This window comes from Juglans microcarpa x Juglans regia, chromosome 8D, assembly GCF_004785595.1.
Source record: "Juglans microcarpa x Juglans regia isolate MS1-56 chromosome 8D, Jm3101_v1.0, whole genome shotgun sequence".
Taxonomy (NCBI): Eukaryota; Viridiplantae; Streptophyta; class Magnoliopsida; order Fagales; family Juglandaceae; genus Juglans; species Juglans microcarpa x Juglans regia.
This window is the reverse complement of record NC_054608.1, coordinates 36,061,875-36,079,296: the sequence shown is the minus strand read 5'-3', so window position 1 is coordinate 36,079,296 and position 17,422 is coordinate 36,061,875. Positions and strand designations below refer to the sequence as shown.

The window sequence follows — 17,422 nt, the reverse complement described above, 5'->3', positions numbered from 1 at the left end:
AGATGTAAGTTCAGCCCGTAGGTAAATGAAGACAAATGTACCCCTTGTGATCAGGACTATAGCCCATGAAAACACAGGGCTTGGATCGATAGTCCAATTTATGTTGATTAAAGGGCCTGAGATTGGGCCAACAGGAAGACCCAAACACTTTAAAAAATTGCCCCATTAATACTTCAAATGGAAGTTGATTTTGTAAGAGAGAAGTTGGCATGGAATTTATTAAGAAAGTGGCAGTTTGAAATGCTTGAGCCCAATAAATGTGAGGAACGGAAGCATGTGACAAAAGGGATAAACCAGTCTTAACAATATGTCGGTGTCGACGTTCCACACTCCCATTTTGTCAATGAGAGTAGGGACATGTGACCCGATGAGTTATACCACAACTTTGAAAAATATTTTTAAGAGGACGAAATTTCCCTCCCAATCAGTTTGAACCGAAACAACTATTGTATTAAAAGTATTACTCACATAACGAAAAAAGGCCATAGCTATGGCAATTACATTAGATTTAACTTGCATAGGAAAATACCAGACAAACTTCGAAAAATCATCAACCAAGAAAGATAATAACGCATGACATTCATAGAAGGCACTGGAGCAGGGCCCCAAACATCTAGAAACAAAAGTTGGAAAGGTCGAGTTGAAAGTGAGGGAGAAGACGGATGCGGCAGAGCATGCGCTTTAGCACTGGAACAAGTAGGACAGTGACTTATTGAAGCAGTAGTAGAGAGAGGAAGATTAAATCGATGCAAGATAAGTGAAGTGGTGCGTGAAGAAGGGTGACCCAGCCTCGAAAGCCACAGTTGAGCAGAAGTCCGAACACCTAAGAAAGCTTGAGGAGAGGAAGTGGAAGTTTCAGCAGTTGGTGGCAAGACTTACAGACCATCTTCAACGTGACCCTGAAGGAGTACTTCCCGAGAGCATGAATCTTTCACAAAAAACAAATTAGAGTGAAATTAAAAAAAATACACTATTATCACTACAAAATTGACGCACAGACAGAAGATTGCGGGAAATGGAAGGGACATGAAGAAGATAATTTAAGAGAAATTTGCCAGAAGAGGTTGGCATTTGAGCTGTGCCAAGATGTTGGATGGGCAGTGTTGAGCCATCCCCGATGCAAACTTGGTCAGGTCCCTGATATGGTGTCGACTCCAAGTTGAGGTTATTGAACTTAGATGTAAAGTGATGCGAAGCAGCAGTATCTGGGAACCAGGTAGTGGCAGGTGAAGGGGAATGAGAAAAAGAGGTATAGTTGGCTATGGGAGATGGCAAGGGAGAAGCAGGGAAAGGAGTTGTGAGTCGATGATAGCAAGACAAAGTTGTGTGACCAAATTTTTGGCACACTTGACACTGAGGACGAGAGTCAGTTTGTGGAGAAAACATATTATTCGGAGAGGAATGAGGTCTTGGTCCCGAGTGGAAACCACGAGGTGAAAAATGACCTTGTCTTCCTCCACGAGACTGAAATCGACCACGAGTGGGTGCTGGAGATGGAGAAAACCGAGTGGTATTATGTGCTACAAGGGTGGTATTAGAAAGAAGATTTTGAGTTTGATGAGACATACGAGATTCATGATTCAGAAGATAACTATAGAGTTGATGACGGGAAATGTCATCGGGACGGGTGGTAAGTGAGGTTACCAATGATTCATATTCAGAACCCAGTCCCGCAAGAAGAGAAATAGAAAACTCAGAATCACTCAATGGATGTCCTGCAGCACTCAAGGAGGCAGCAAGATTTTTTGCTCAATTATAGTAATCGGACACTGATTCAGGGCCTTTCCTTAAAGATGCTATTTGAAATTTAGTGTGGACAACATGGGCGGAAGATTTAGCAGAAAAAAGACTTTGAAGCGTGTTCCAAATTGCAAAGGATGTAGTGCAATCAAGAACTTGTGCTAACACCGACTTAGAAAGGGAAGCATTAAGAGTGGACATAATCAATTTATCTTGAAGAACCCACTTAGTATGCTCGGGATTGGGAGGAGCAGTGGACGATGGTGTGGGCATAGAAAGCGAGCCATCAACATACCCAAATAATTGATGACCCTGTAAAAATGGGACAATCTGAGCTTTCCATAGAAGATAGTTGTCTATGGTAAGCTTGATTGTGACGAAATGAGAGGCTGTGTTGAGGATGTTTGTGGGGTTTGATTTATCAGATGGTGCCATGGGAGGGAAGAAAGAAAGTAAATGGAAGAGGAAAAAAAAAATTGGACGCGAGTCCTGTTTAGGCTCGTGATACCATGTTGAAAGAATAAATTGCACAAAACATGTTTGATGAAACTTCACAAGGAAAACAGAGTCTCTTTGATTAGCCACTACCTTTCATGCCTTTTGCATTGCACAGTACAGAGTATATATAGAAAAGTAAATCATAACAGAATTGTGCAACATCATTGTTTCTGTTTACAGACCGAATATTCCTGAATATTCTCATCTATTCTAGAAGGTTGTTGTGAGTGGTATTTCGATAAGGCAGAGGGTACAATTGTCTCAACAATGCCTAAGGTGGAAAACTCAAGGAAGCTATAGACAATAAGAGCTTTACATAGTATCAGTGATGTTTCATTGTCTTTTGGATTGACGAATGCACGCAGCAAATAGAGCTTTGTCCCAAAGGATGGACATAAAAGTTTGTGAATAATTCTGCCTAATTCAGTGGCTTTTCCCTTGAGAGAAGTATTGTCTAATTTCAGTGTTTGTCCACAATAATAATCCATTCGCACTTGCTAATGTTGCCCGTACAATCGAGTGGCTTTATTATCTGAAACGAGGGGCGACAAAGCATTATTTACCAACTTGAATTATCGGGATTATTATCATTATTGTTGTTACTTTGTGTTACAAGAATTTTGAGAAGAACAAGCCCACTTCCATTCACACTTGTTAATATCCGTCGTAGCCAAATGGCATTCCTCTGATAGACTCTATTAAAGAAAAGAAATGGTTGGTTATTGTTAAACAGAAGCCTGGTACAAGTTACCAAAACAATAAAGCCACCAGACTCTTTACAAAAATGCGCAGGTAAATATTAAATACCGTGTTTCAATAAGAAAACAAGAAATATAAGTCATTGTTAAATGACTAGATCTACTTGTGACTCGAATTTGGCATTAAATTGCAAGCGTTTGCTACATGTGATTTACATGGCTGACACACTGTCAAAGCACCACACTCACAATATACAAGCCATGCAGGAAAGGATGTGCAGCAACCTCATAAAACAGAGCCTGCAGCAGATCGTGCAAAGGATCACGTCCTTAATGCAAAACATGTAAACGTACAAAATGCAGACTCTGACCAAGCTGATACCATGCATTGTACAGCAACAACCTCCAGACGAATTCCACCCACAAAGATGCTATCAACAAACCATCCGTTATAGCACTACTTTCCATTTTGTCTGTATTAGCTATATTGAGTAAATATTCTACCCATGCACTCTTGAACGTGTATATATATACACTCGTTCCATTTGATTGTAAAGATAAGAAAATAGTGAATATACAGAGGAATTCTCCATAGCTCTTAAGAATTCTAACATGGTATCAGAGAATACCAAGGACTAATCGTCCAATCATGTCTAATTCTTCAGGAACCGTTTCAGCCAATACTCCAACCTCCCTTCCCTCCCTTCCCTCCCTTCCCTTACCCAACTTCTCACACATTCTCTCTGTGAAACTCACCCCAGAAAACTACCTTCTATGGAAGGTACAAATCTTTCCCTAACTCCGAGGCCAAAGACTATACAAATACGTTGATGGAACCTCTCACTCCCCTCCTGAAACTCTTCCTAACGGATCTCCTAACCCAAAATATGAACAATGGTTCCAGCAAGATCAACTTATTATGTCGGCACTTATCTCCTCATTATCAGAGTCTCTCATTTCCCAAGTAGTTGGATGTAACTCTGCCTGAGCTATTTGGTTTGTCTCTTGAATCATCTTATGCTTCTTCTTCCCAAGCTAGACTTGTCCAAACACAACTCAAACTTGTTTCTCTAAAGAAAGGTTCTGACTCTATCTCAGAATACTTTCGACGTGCCAAATCCCTTGCTGATACCATGGCTGCGGCTGGGCGTCTGTCGCCCTCAAATGAATTTGTACCCTATCTCTTGGCTGGACTAGGTCCAGACTATAATTCTCTGGTGTCTTCAGTCACCACCAGATTAGAGCCTATATCTACTAACTCGTTATTGGGTCATCTTCTTGCTCACGAAGCAAGAATGCAACATCATGCTCTTAACTCTACAGTCTTCTCGGAACCGTCAGCCAACTACACTGCTCGCAGTCAGTTTTCTGCTCGTGGACGAAATTCATTCTCGCGTGGTAGGCAAAACTCTGGACGTAATCGAGGTGGACGTCAAAACAATCGTGGTCGTGATCCTGTTAACTTCTCAGGTAACACTTTGACCAACTCCCTTTCTACTAATTCTTCTGAACCTCGCCCCGTGTGCCAAGTTTGTAACAGGATGGGTCATATTGCATTCACATGCATTTATCGCTTCAACCAAGCATATACATCTGTTGCTCCTGCCTCTGCCCACTACACTGCCTTAACTTATGCTACCGACAGTGCCTGGTACCCTGACATAGTAGCCACAAATCACATAACTAGTGACCTTGCCAACTTTAATCTCCAGTCTGATGATACCAAAGCTCGGATCAACTACGTGTTGGTGATGATTCCTCTGTGCCAATCACACATGCAGGTTCAACCATTTTTCCTTCACCTTCATCCAAATTCATCTTATCTAAAATGCTTTGTGTTCCGTCTTTCACCAAGAATCTAATTTCTGTTAAACAATTTAGCACTGATAATAATGTTTATTTTCAATTTTTTTTCGATTATTTCTGTGTAAAGGACTGCACCACGAGAACACTTCTACTCAAAGGGACAACAAATAATGGCCTCTACACATTCTCTGAGTCACCTCAAGCCCATTCAAGTGCACTCTCATCTCTCTCATTGTGGCACTCATGTCTAGGACATCCATCATTCAAGCTCGTTCAAAATGTGCTTCTGCAGCATGGCCTACCTTTTGATCATCTTTCTTCTATTGAGTTTTGTAATGAATGTGCAATGGCAAAACATCATAAAATACCAGCACCTACTAGAAAAACAAAGTCTCTTGCACCTTTCCAACTTTTGTTTAGTGATTTGTGGGGACCATCTCCTCATGTTTCTGAGGATGGTTTTCGGTTTTACATCTCCTTTGTAGATGATCATTCTAGATTTACTTGGTTTTTTCTGATGCAAAACAAATCTCAAGCTCTGTCCATTTTTATTAAATTCAAGGCATTTGAGGAATTACAATTCAACACCAAAATTAAACAACTCCAAACTGATTGGGGAGGGGAGTTTAGATCATTCAAAGACTTACTCTCCAACTCCGGCATTGTCCACAGAATAACATGCCCCCATGCCCACACACAAAACGGCATCGTAGAGAGAAAGCATCGACACATTGTCGATTCCAGTTTGGCTCTACTTACACATGCATCCATTCCTTTAAACTTTTGGCCATATGCCTTCCAACACGCTGTCAGATTAATTAATATGATCCCCTCATCCTCACTTCATCAATCATCTCCATTTCTCCTACTTCTTCAAAAAGAACCAGACCTTACAAACATCCATGTCTTCGGCTCTTCTTGTTGGCCTCTCACACGCCCATATAACACCCACAAATTTGATTATAGGGCTTTCCAATGTGTTTATCTTGGTGTTAGCCCAGCCCACAAAGGCTCCATATGCTACCATATACCCACAAAAAGAATCTACATTTCAAAAGACATTAGACATGATGAGGCCAAGTTTCCCTTTACACAAAATAACAAACAAACAACTAGGCCCATCATCGAGCTTAACAGCGTACCTCTTCCTCTTTTTAATACAGTTCAACTTCAAAACAATCAAACCCAATCCATCCTTGGCCCACCTCCGAACCATCATCTTCAACCTTCATCGCCTTCAACCTCCGAACCAATCCCTGTGTCAAACATGCAAACTGAGCCACAAACACAACGATCCATTGTTACCCGCTCCCAAACTCAGTCTTCTCGACCACGTCAGTTTACTGATGGAACTGTCCGGTGGCCACCACCTTCACCACATGCTGCCCACATCTCCTTTTCTTCTACCATACCCGAAAACCCATCATGCTTCTCCACTGCCCAGAATTTTCCTGAATGGAGGCAAGCTATGTCAAAAGAGTTTAACGCTCTTCTAGCCAATGATACTTGGATTTTAGTTCCTGCATCTAAGGCCACTAACGTTGTATCATGTAAGTGGGTTTTTAGAACAAAGAAACTTGCAGATGGAACAATTGAAAGAAGAAAAGCTCGGTTGGTAGCAAAGGGGTTTCATAAATAGGAAGGTCTGGATTATGATCAAACTTTCAATCCAGTTGTAAAAGCCACAACAATTCGACTGGTACTCTCACTTGCCGTAACAAACAAAGGGCACATCCAACAATATGATGTGCAAAATGCTTTCTTACACGGCCCCCTCTCTGAGACAGTTTACATGACACAACCATCAGGTTTTGCTCACCCTCAGTACCCTACTCATGTTTGCAAGCTTCGCAAGGCTATATATGGCCTCAAACAATCGCCCCGTGCATGGTATTCTTGGTTAAGTGAAAAATTACTTGATCTTGGTTTCAATATTTCCACTGCCGATTCATCTCTATTTGTTCGAATTCATCAAGGCTCAACTCTATTTGTGTTAGTTTATGTGGATGATTTACTCGTCACTGGTTCAAGTATGGATTATATTACTGGATTAGCTCATGCTTTACGGTCTGAGTTCCCAATTACAGACCTTGGTCGGCTCCATTATTTCCTAAGCATTGAGGCAACCAACACAGATGATGATTTAATACTTACCCAGAAAAAGTATATTGCCGAGCTGCTCCAAAAGACCAACATGACTGCCTCAAAACCTGTCAAAACACCAATGGCCACTTCGGAAAAATTGAGCATTCATTGTGGCAACACTTTTGAAGATCCATCCCTTTATCGGAGTACAGTTGAATCACTCCAATACTTATCTTTCACAAGACCAGACTTAGCATTTGCAATAAATAAGGTTTGCCAATATATGCATTCACCAAAACTTCCTCATTGGCAGGTAGTAAAAAAAATATTGAGGTATCTCAAACATACTGTCAATCTTGGGTTGCAATTCACAAGATCATTGTCAATGAACATCACTGCTTTCTCAGATGCAGACTGGGCTGGATGCCCAGATGACAAGAAATCAACCAGTGCTTACTGCATTTTCTCAGGTCCAAACTTAATCTCTTGGTCATCTAAGAAGCAACTGACTGTTGCAAGGTCTTCAACAGAGGCTGAGTTTAAATCAATTGCCAATGCCACTACAGAAATTGTGTGGGTTCAACACTTATATAGGGATCTCGGTATTAATCTTACTGCTGCATCGACTCTATATTATGACAATTTGGGATCTATATATCTGTCTTCCAACCCAGTTTTCCATGCAAGACCTAAGCATGTGGAAATAGACTTCCACTTTGTGCGCAACAGGGTGTTAAACAAATCCTTATCTGTGGCTTTTATCTCGGGAAAGGATCAAATAGCCGATGCCTTAACTAAACCTCTGTCATCTGCAAGATTCCAACAACTTCGTTCAAGCCTACGCTTAAGGTCCCCACAGCTTGACTTGAGGGGGACTGTCAAAGCACCACACTCATAATATACAAGCGATGCAGGAAAGAATGTGCAGCAACCTCATAAAACAGAGCCTACAGCAGATCATGCAAAGGATCACATCCTTAATGCAAAACATGCAGACGTACAAAATGCAGACTCTGACCAAGCTGATACCATGCACTGCACAGCAACAACCTCCAGACGAATTCCACTCACAAAGATGTTATCGACAAACCATCCATTATAGCACTACTTTCCATTTTGTCTGTATTAGCTGTATTGAGTAAATATTCTACCCATGCACTCTTGAACGTGTATATATATACACTCGTTCCATTTGATTGTAAAGATAAGAAAATAGTGAATATACAGAGGAATTCTCCATAGCTCTTAAGAATTCTAACCCACACGAGCAGCCCCCTACCAGTGCCACTGTGTCCAAGGAATGTGTAACATAGCTCGAGGGAATGCTTCTCGAGAGGTTTGGTCCAGTGTACTAATTCGTGCGCGTTACTGTTTGCACCAACAAAAAGACTGACCCCATTTTATAACAGCATGGAATGATGAATAAGAACGGACTGTTGAACTGTTTAACAGCATGGACTAAGCATTTCTCTTTTAACATAAACAAGTGGAAAGAAAGGAGAGGCAGTTGCAAACCCCAAAACTTGAAAAAAAAAATGCGCCTGAACCCTATTGATCCCAACTAACTACATTCAAGGATACACTAATAAGTCAGAACCATCAATCCAATGGTTCTGCATCCATCATCTATATTTTGGCCATTTCCAAATGGCTGGAGATCATAATAAGGTTGAGGGTTCTACAAAATACAAAGTAGACTTGCAAATGGGACTCTTGTACTAAAAAAAATGCATAATTTAGATTAGTAATACAAACCTAGTTAATAACACACAACTAGCTTCCTAGCACTAATAAATATACAAGGGTCTATTCTAAACAGGTTATTAACAACTGAGATTCTTCTCGGGAGGAATAAACTGCATTGCACTTAAAGATTCACGTGCACAACTCCACATTGGCAGAGTTGGTTACTTCACCAATCACCGCTGACGGAACTTAGTCCGAACTGTTACCACCCCAGGCCTCAACTCGTCAAAATGATATCTGCAAGAAAACATTACTGATCGTTTACTTTTAAAAAAGAAAATAAAAGAGAATAAAGAAACTCAACCACACCATTTCAAACTAGAGGATTTAAATAGTTTGAACCTGTTTTCAACCTGTTTTCATCAAGGTAGCTTCTCACGGCTGTTGGAATTGCAGCATGTCCTTTGCTATGATTTCCTATACCTGCAGGAGTAATTAGTGTCAGTCCTGCACTGTAATCCATTCTGGAGTACACATTTCAAACTTCCCCTAAGAAGTCTGAACAAGGCGTGCAGCATTTGAATCTTCATTTCATTGGGCAGTGGTTCAACATTACAGGCCTTATCAATCACAATACACTTGATCTTCATCAAATTCAATGCAGGCACTTAAAAGTTTCTAGTATCGTAGTTCATCAAATTTAATGGAGGCACTAAGGTTCCGTTTGGGTAGCTTGGTGATCTTAGATATTCTATGAATAATAATGAAAAAGTAATGATAAAATATTAAATAGTAGTGAATAGTAATAAATAGTAATGAAAAGTATATGAAAAGTAATAATAAGAATACTCCACTACTCAAACTAGTCCTAAGTAATGTTTATGTAACTAGGTGTATGTTGTCTGTATACCTCTTGTGTACTTGGCTATGCCTATTTATTTTTAAAAAATTATTGTCTTACTTATAAAAAAAAAAAAAAAAAAAAAAGATAGCTAAATAGTGATGCCACCCTTTTGACCCTTTTGTAAGTGTCTCAATCACAATAATGAACCCGTAAATTTAAACAATGCACAGATCTGGACACACATGCATGTGCACGAAAGCAAAATATCAAATGGCAACTTTACATACAGCACAGATAGGTATATTAGAATATGTTTACAGTGAGTTTTATAAACCTACTTACCCGTTATGACTTGTAATGATGCTGGCCTCTGCCTTGATAACACCTGCTGTATATCTAAATCTTCCGTGTCCAGGCAGTTAAATGACTCAAGTGATGAGGAACATACAATTCCACTCTTCATATCGACCCTGTTTGGAGATACTGAATGATTTGGCTGCGCTTGGGTTTCAATCTGCTGAAGACGCTCTTGCAAGGCTCGAATTGCTTCTGATGCATGAAGACCGTGCAGGTCCAATTTCCATATATTTTTCTTGCTATTCCTGATGCTAAAAATTTCCTTGGCTGCCTTAGCATTGAGCCTTTCAGCAGCCAACCATTCTTCATGAGCCTTCATAGAGTGGTGTTGGGCCGAAAGATGATCACCTCTTAGAAAGGCATTTGTGCTTGCCCTCGAGTGCTGGGATGCTGATCTGTTTGTTGGAAACAAGGAAAACTCAATGTCTATTATTAAAGACCGTAATATATTCATGAAATCCTACATATCAGTCAGTGCCTTTTTTACTTCCCTTTATAAGTAATACACCCGTCAGAGGCAATAACAACCAAGGGTACAACATCAATATTATCGCATTCTAAAATGCATTTCAGACTGAAGAAAATTGCGTTTAGATGTAGGCAAAGATTGATGACTTTGTCTGACTCAATGTAATAGAAGTTAGCAAACCATATTACATCATAACAAACTAAGTTGCAATCATCGGTAATTTTTCTTTTTAATCTACATAGACTGAATAACTACGTTTTCTATCGACTAGAGGTACTGTAGTTTATAGCACTAATCAAACGAATCACAAGCAGGATAAATTGATTCCTACTAAGTTAAAACAGACCGATCCCGCAATCATCATCAATCGAAGCATAAAATTAATTAAAATAACTACGAAAAGCATTTGTTTCAACAAAATCCATCACAAGCAATAACAACAGGGATTTTGTGATATAGCTTTTTTTTTTTTAAAGGCTTATCCTGAAAAAGAAAAAAGCCATCATCCTGATCATGCAAACACATGCCGTCACAATCACATGTACCTTATCATCTTCAATGCATCTTTTCTGTGGATCAAGTAGATATCGTCTTTTTCCCACTCGGGTTCAACAGGTACAGACTTCAGACGCTCCAAAATCAGTTTAGTGTCATCAGATAGCTTTTCTCCAAAAGAAAAGTTTTGATCTTCCGATTCGTGGCTGTTGTACTGAAGAGAGTCCTCAAGCGTAGAGCTCCGGTCGGCGAGGCTCGTGGTGTTTCCCAAAGAATCATTTTGATCTCTCTTCTGGCCACATAATTCGTTAGAGGTATAATTTGTTTCCGCAACTACGGTTGGCTCATCCTCAAGGGTGTCATTAATGGGAAACATTGCTTTCAAAAAAGTGGAGGCACTATCCACGTTATCATCCGCAGCTGCCAAGACATCCTCAACCAAACTATTCTCAGCCCACCGGTGGAGCTCTTTGAGCTTCTGGACGGCTAAAACACGGTCATCTTGCTGGACGAAATTATTGCTAGAATCACCAACTGTTCTAGCTGTTTTTTTGCGGTTCCCATTATCTGGAGAAGGAATGAGTAGTGACGAGAATGGCATAATATTTGTCGGATCAGGAGTGGTAAGAGAGCTTCTTATGGGTGGGAATGGATCCTCCTCCGGAATATGAGGCTCAAGTGTTTGTTTTTGTCGGTGCTTGAGGTCAAAGGCGGCCCAACCGGGGGATTTACTTTTTCCCCGCGACATCTTAGCAACACCAAGACCTGGCAAACAAATGGAAATTCCCTTCTTCAATTACATCTTAGAATCCGAAGAACTGAACGAATCTCTCGGGAGACAAATAAAAACATGAATAATAAAAAAGAAAGGATGCCGTGGCATGGATGATTACGGTAACAATTACCGTTTAGCTGGTTTTGATCTTATTCTTTCTGATCTTTTTCGGCGGGCGTTATTCGGGAAGATAAGCGCCGGAATGGTTGTAACCAAGGCGTCGACCGATTGAACGACTATCAACCCTTCTTGTTTTGCTGCTCGTCCAGATCTTCCGAAATTACATGCTCCCACGAACTGATTCGAATCTTTTAGGCTCGATTTAGAAATATTTTACCCTACCGTTATAATTTTTTTAAATTTTTATATAAAATATAATAAATAATTTAATTTTTTTAAATTTCAATTCAATTTTTTTTAATATTAAAATAATATTAATATTAAAAAATATTATTCTAATTATTTTATTTTTAATTTTCATCTTTGATTTAAAATAATTTTATCTCACCTCTAAATCCAAACTAACTCTTAATATAATCGTTTTTTCTAAACGCATTTTGAATACAAAAGGACATTTAACTCATCTCATTTAATTATTATAATTTTTTTAAAATTTAATATAAAACATAATAAATAATTTAAATATTTTTAAATTTTAAAATAATAATAATAATAATAACTAATAATATTCTATTCAAACCTCGCCCAAAACAAAGATGAGAGAGAGATTTCTCTAAAAAAACAGAAGACGATAATGGTCTGTTTGGGTAGGGGCTAACATGCCAGTTCACTCGGTTTGAAAACCAAATCAGTACCACTACTGAAAATTTAAAAATCAATATCAAACCATTTTACTATCGAAATTGGAATGTTTTATTTTTTCAGTTTAGGTTTTTTCAGTTTAGGTCCAGTCTAATCTTTTTTTTTTTATTATTTTAAAAATTATCTATATTAGTAATAAAAGAATTCTTATTATCAATCATTATTTATCACTTCATATTTTATGAAAAACACTTTTATATTCTATAAAAAATACCCCTACACCTTATGAAAAAGTTAGAGGTATGGAGTGTAAGAGTGAATAGTAATTGATGCATAATAAATCTCTTAGTAATAATATAATATTTACATATACTAAACTATTAGTCTATTTATATTATAGTATAACTATATTATTTTATAATAATTAACACATATTAATATAGTATTGAATTTTTATATGAGTATATATGATCAAATGTGTAAAAACATATTTATAAAAAGAATATTATATATATATATATTATAATTTAGGAAAATAATAGTATGACTTCCAAATGTGCCCACTCATGTATTTATAATTTTTTTTAATTGTTAAGAAAATGACTATTAGTTAATATGAATTTTTTTCTTAATGATTAAGAATGTTTAAAAAAAATGTTTAATCAGTAAAAAAAAGAATTTAGTATGCATAATTATTAATAATATCATATATTTTATATATGGTTAATGATTTATTATTAATTGATAACATATATTATTTTATATTTTATATGGTCAATGATAATAAATTAGATAAAAATTACATCTTTATAGTAAATGTTATGCACATGAGCAGCACGTTCAGTGAACTTCCGTTTCATTTGACGTTGCTGGTAGACAGAATGGAAGGATTGGTAAGTTTTAAAAGTAAACAAGTCCACTTTGATGCAATTATTAGTTTTGGAGGTACATTGTGAATTGAATAAAAGTTCAAGGAGGTAAAGTGTAATTAACCCTATAATTTATTATGTCAAATATGTATTTATCATTGATATATATATATATATATATATATATATAATTTGAGCGAGCCCCTGAAATAATTGAGGTGCTCAGAAATAATGTGGGAGTGCTCGAAATGATCTCTCAAGTTCTCACACAAGTGTCCTCACGAACTCCTTATTCCTACCAATACCACATTATTACAAGGAGAATCACAAACTCACTTTCCACCCAACTAGGCGCAAAATCTTTATCACCACATATACTACATTCACCAGCGGCAAATTGGGAGACCAATCTCATTTAAGGAACTCGTCTCTCCTTGAACGAGCTTCTGGAACACGAAAAGATACATCATTTCAATCACAGCCACCTCTCTCGCCATCCCGAGACTTGTGGCAGAAACCAGTGACAATTTCTTTTCCCTTTTATTCTCCGCATCGGCCTCCTTTTCCACTCACTTTCTGAGTCTAAAAACCCAAAACTTCTCTCTCTCTCTCTCTCTCTCTCTCTCTCTCTCTCTCTCTTTCTCTCTCTCTCTCTCGTTTGTTTTAACTTCCTCTTTAGAAAATGAACTATACTTCTTTGAAATTTAAGCTCGCACACATTTGGACACTTGAGGTCATTATCAAATTGTTCGAGGTAAGTGTCTTCCTTGACGATGCTTACAATGTATACTTATTATAGTACACTATGTGCATTTAGTTTACATAATTGAGAAAGGATCTTGTCATCTAATTATTTTGTGTTTGCATGTTGTTTTGCAATTTTCAATGCTCATTCAAAGAGTATTCATACGATTTCATGATTTTATCCCACTTTATGTTTTGGGATGATTACCCTATGTATATTATACGTGTATTTTTTGGTAAATCTTTATAAGGTTATATTTTGATTATGTGATAATGTCTTAAAGGGGATGTTGGTTGTTTTAATGAAAATGAGTGTGTCTCATGATCCCAATCCAAGATGGAGTATTATCTCGATGGAACTCCCCTGGTCACTTAAAAGCATGTATTAATTGAGTGACATATTTTGGGTTGACGCTGGGTGATCAACGAACTGAGATAAGATAGTAACGCTCTCAGGTTAAAATCATTGCCTCTTGGTTGACGAAGGCTAGATGACGTTTTGGTTAAGGACATGTATGCAAAGCCAAGCATTGCTTATATCGAAGTCATATGCATGATCCGCAATATGGTAAAGAGAGTCGAGTTGTGTGCACAACCCTTATAAGAGAGGTCGTGGTGCATACATTAAAAAAAATGGATGGTTTAATATGTTTATTAAGGAATGAGGCCTTGGATCCTCAATGGATTTGGTTAATTGAAGAGCCTAGGGTCCTCGGTGGATTTGTTAATGGGAGGAGATGGGTACTCAGTTGCTTGGGTTTGTTGAGAGCCTTAGATTCTTGGACTTATGAGCTTTCATTTTTTTAATGTTGAGCATTGGGATGCTTGGAAATGTTATTGTGTTGAAGTTATTTTATTTATGATTGCTAGGGACTTTCATGACTTGAACACAATACTTATATTTTTTACTATTTCAAGGTTTAAAAATTATGAATAGTAATTTCTCGGTATCCTCGCTTCTTTTGAATATAAATGCACGTGATTATTAATTCATGTTGCTCAGGATGCTGCATATCCATGAAGCGAAATATCGTTTGCTTGGTTCTCCCATCTCAATAAGCATGCATCTTTGCTCAGATTACCTTATGTTTCTCTCTTTGCATAATTACTGTCCTTACGTACATTATGTGATTTGTCATGGCTTATACTTAATGAGATTTCTTGTAACCATGGTAGTCTCACTATGATTTCATTCATTGATGCAGATATAGGCAATGATGGCAGATACAAGAAAGAAGACCCATCACGGCCCGACAAATGAGATGGGGGCTTGTCTTCATTTGGACTATGATTCTATAATTAATTAAGTTGTATAATCTAACTGATATCGGTGGACAACTGTATGGTTGTAATAACTTTGTGATGATGAGACAGTGTGACTTATGGATGTTTATGATGTTGAGTTTGGTGCTATTAATATTATCTACGGTACTCAAAAGTGGTAGTCTTATGTCATGACTATTATTTTTCCATTGCGATTCTTTTATACGCTTGTGCTTAGCTGACGAGCACCCAACATTTCACATAAGGCGAGGGGTGTAACCCGTGCGGTACATATCCCAAGACCGTGATACTCTGCCAAAACATAAGTGCAGACCGGACACATCACACTGAAAACCTTTGCTTACATGCCTTTACCAACATTGTGACAATACGAATTTTCATTAGTCAAGAAATATTGTCATGTATAAATAACTAAATTTTCAAGTAAATAAATCGTTATAGGGTAGTTCATATGCTATAAACATAAAAGTTATATTCTAGTTGGTACTAGAGTGGGATTTGATAACAATTATTTTTGGTCACTTTAATCTACCCGTTCTTACCATTTGGACTTGAACCTATTCTTTAAGCTCTGATGCAATATTAATTTCTAAATGTTTAAGAAATAATAATAAAAATTTTTTTGAGGGTTTTAAGGCAAACCTTCTTCCTCACGAGTAGGCAGGTGGTGTTTATGTTTTATTTTTTTAAGATGTGAAATTCATGAAACATGGTTTCTTTATAATGTCTCTGTTTTGTGGCCACCTCTCGCTCTTTCTCTCATCTTCTATCTACTAAATTATGTTGATGTGGTTGCTTATACCTTTTTTTAACTACAAGCTATCCCTCATTAAAGGTCATTTTGCCATGCTTAACCCACCAATCTCACTTTTCTTGTACCAAAGTTTCTTGTAATGCAAACTTCAAAGGCACATGACTATGCAAGACCATTTGCCTCCATCTTTTCAAGACGAAAACACTCCATTACTTCGCCAATCATTTTTATTCATTGATTTCATGGTGGAGGGGAAAAAGATGAAAAATAAAACCCTATCTATCCATTTCTGTCCCATACTCCTTGTAAGGTATTTTTCCTCTTTTAGTGGGCCAGTGAGGAGCAACTAAGGAAATAATAAAAGAAGACCCAGCCCAGAACAAATAGGCCCTTTGACCAGGCCCGTAGGTAGACTCCCCTAGATGCAACCCCCATATGGAAGCAAACTGCAGGGCAAATGGGACTCACCGTCCTGGAGATCTTTTGAAAGCGTCCAACCTTTGAGTACATGCCCACATGAACGAGTGGGAAGCAAAGGGGACTCTTGATCCTCTGACACGATGACATCGATGAACCACCGAAGACACCAACAGAGTAAGACGCCACATTAATGGCACAACTACCTGAGTAACACGCCATATTAATGACATTGTTGCAGAGGCACACTACATTAAAAGACCCTGACAAAGGGAATAGTAGGGGGACATGGGCTCCACGAGGGTAGACACTATCTTTCCTCCTAGACTCTCGGTATAAATAGCAACTTCCAGGTACAAAAAAGCTCTTTAGACTCTCTCATTATTTATAAACTTCCAAAATACTCTACTGATTTTGGTATTGGAGCTCGGCCCAAAGGCTGCCCTCTCCCAGCTTCTTTTTTCTTCATTTTTGCAGGCCCAGCTTTAAAGACTCGAGTTGCTGGAACCTGGCCAAAAGGTACACGAAACACAACGTTAATAGTGGTGCTGTCTGTGAGATCCTTGGTGGATCTTGCGTGTACTTCGTATGCCTGCGATAACCTGTTTCAGACAACTTGGGAGGAACACAAAGGAAGTTGCCATGGAGGCGAGACTGAAAGCTATGGAGGACTGGATAACAAAGTTAACTGACAAAGTGCAAAAACTTCGCAAGGAGAGTGGGGAGCTTAGGAAATCTCAATAAGGACAAAACGAAGAGGTGGAGTCCAGTAATAGCAAGCACATAGAGTCCCGAAATGCAGGAGTTGGAGCGAATGTGGAGGAGAAAAGGAAGAACATGCAAGACGAGATTCGCAATCTTAAAGGAAAATACGAAGAGATTGCAAAGAAAGTGGGCACATCATCATCGGTGGACCAACTGCTCGCAAGCATTGGTCTGCCCTATACAGGAGAAGTGATGGTTGTGCCCTTGCTATCGAAGTCCAGGGTCCCCACCATGGAGATGTACGATGGGGGGAGGGACCCCCTTAAGCATCTCAAAACCTTCAGGGCTCACAGGCTATTCCAGGTGATCCTAAAGAGGTTAGCACAAGTATGGTTTGGGTCTCTGGCGCCCAATTCTGTAGATAGTTTTGGCAA

The 17,422-nt window shown here is 38.4% G+C and overlaps 1 protein-coding gene and 1 long non-coding RNA gene across 3 annotated transcripts; one reads left to right on the top strand and one right to left on the bottom strand.

The window, feature by feature from the left end:
• Positions 1-3,015: 3,015 nt before the first annotated feature.
• LOC121243245 lies at positions 3,016-8,222 on the top strand. The gene is made up of 3 exons (XR_005936082.1): positions 3,016-3,166; positions 4,477-4,481; positions 8,099-8,222. It is a non-coding gene; the product is annotated as an uncharacterized LOC121243245 (long non-coding RNA).
• Positions 8,223-8,491: 269 nt separating this feature from the next.
• Positions 8,492-11,763, bottom strand: LOC121243243. Of its 2 annotated transcripts, XM_041141339.1 has the most exons (5): positions 11,584-11,763; positions 10,729-11,443; positions 9,700-10,109; positions 8,927-8,996; positions 8,492-8,810 (listed from the first exon to the last, which is right to left on the bottom strand). In XM_041141339.1, exons 2-5 carry the CDS (start codon positions 11,424-11,426, stop codon positions 8,747-8,749), a joined length of 1,242 nt encoding a protein of 413 aa, XP_040997273.1. In that variant the 5' UTR covers positions 11,427-11,443; positions 11,584-11,763; the 3' UTR covers positions 8,492-8,746. The 2 variants fall into 2 exon arrangements, with proteins under 2 accessions (XP_040997273.1, XP_040997272.1); XM_041141338.1 differs by having other exon boundaries at positions 10,729-11,763.
• Between the last annotated feature and the right edge of the window lie 5,659 nt (positions 11,764-17,422).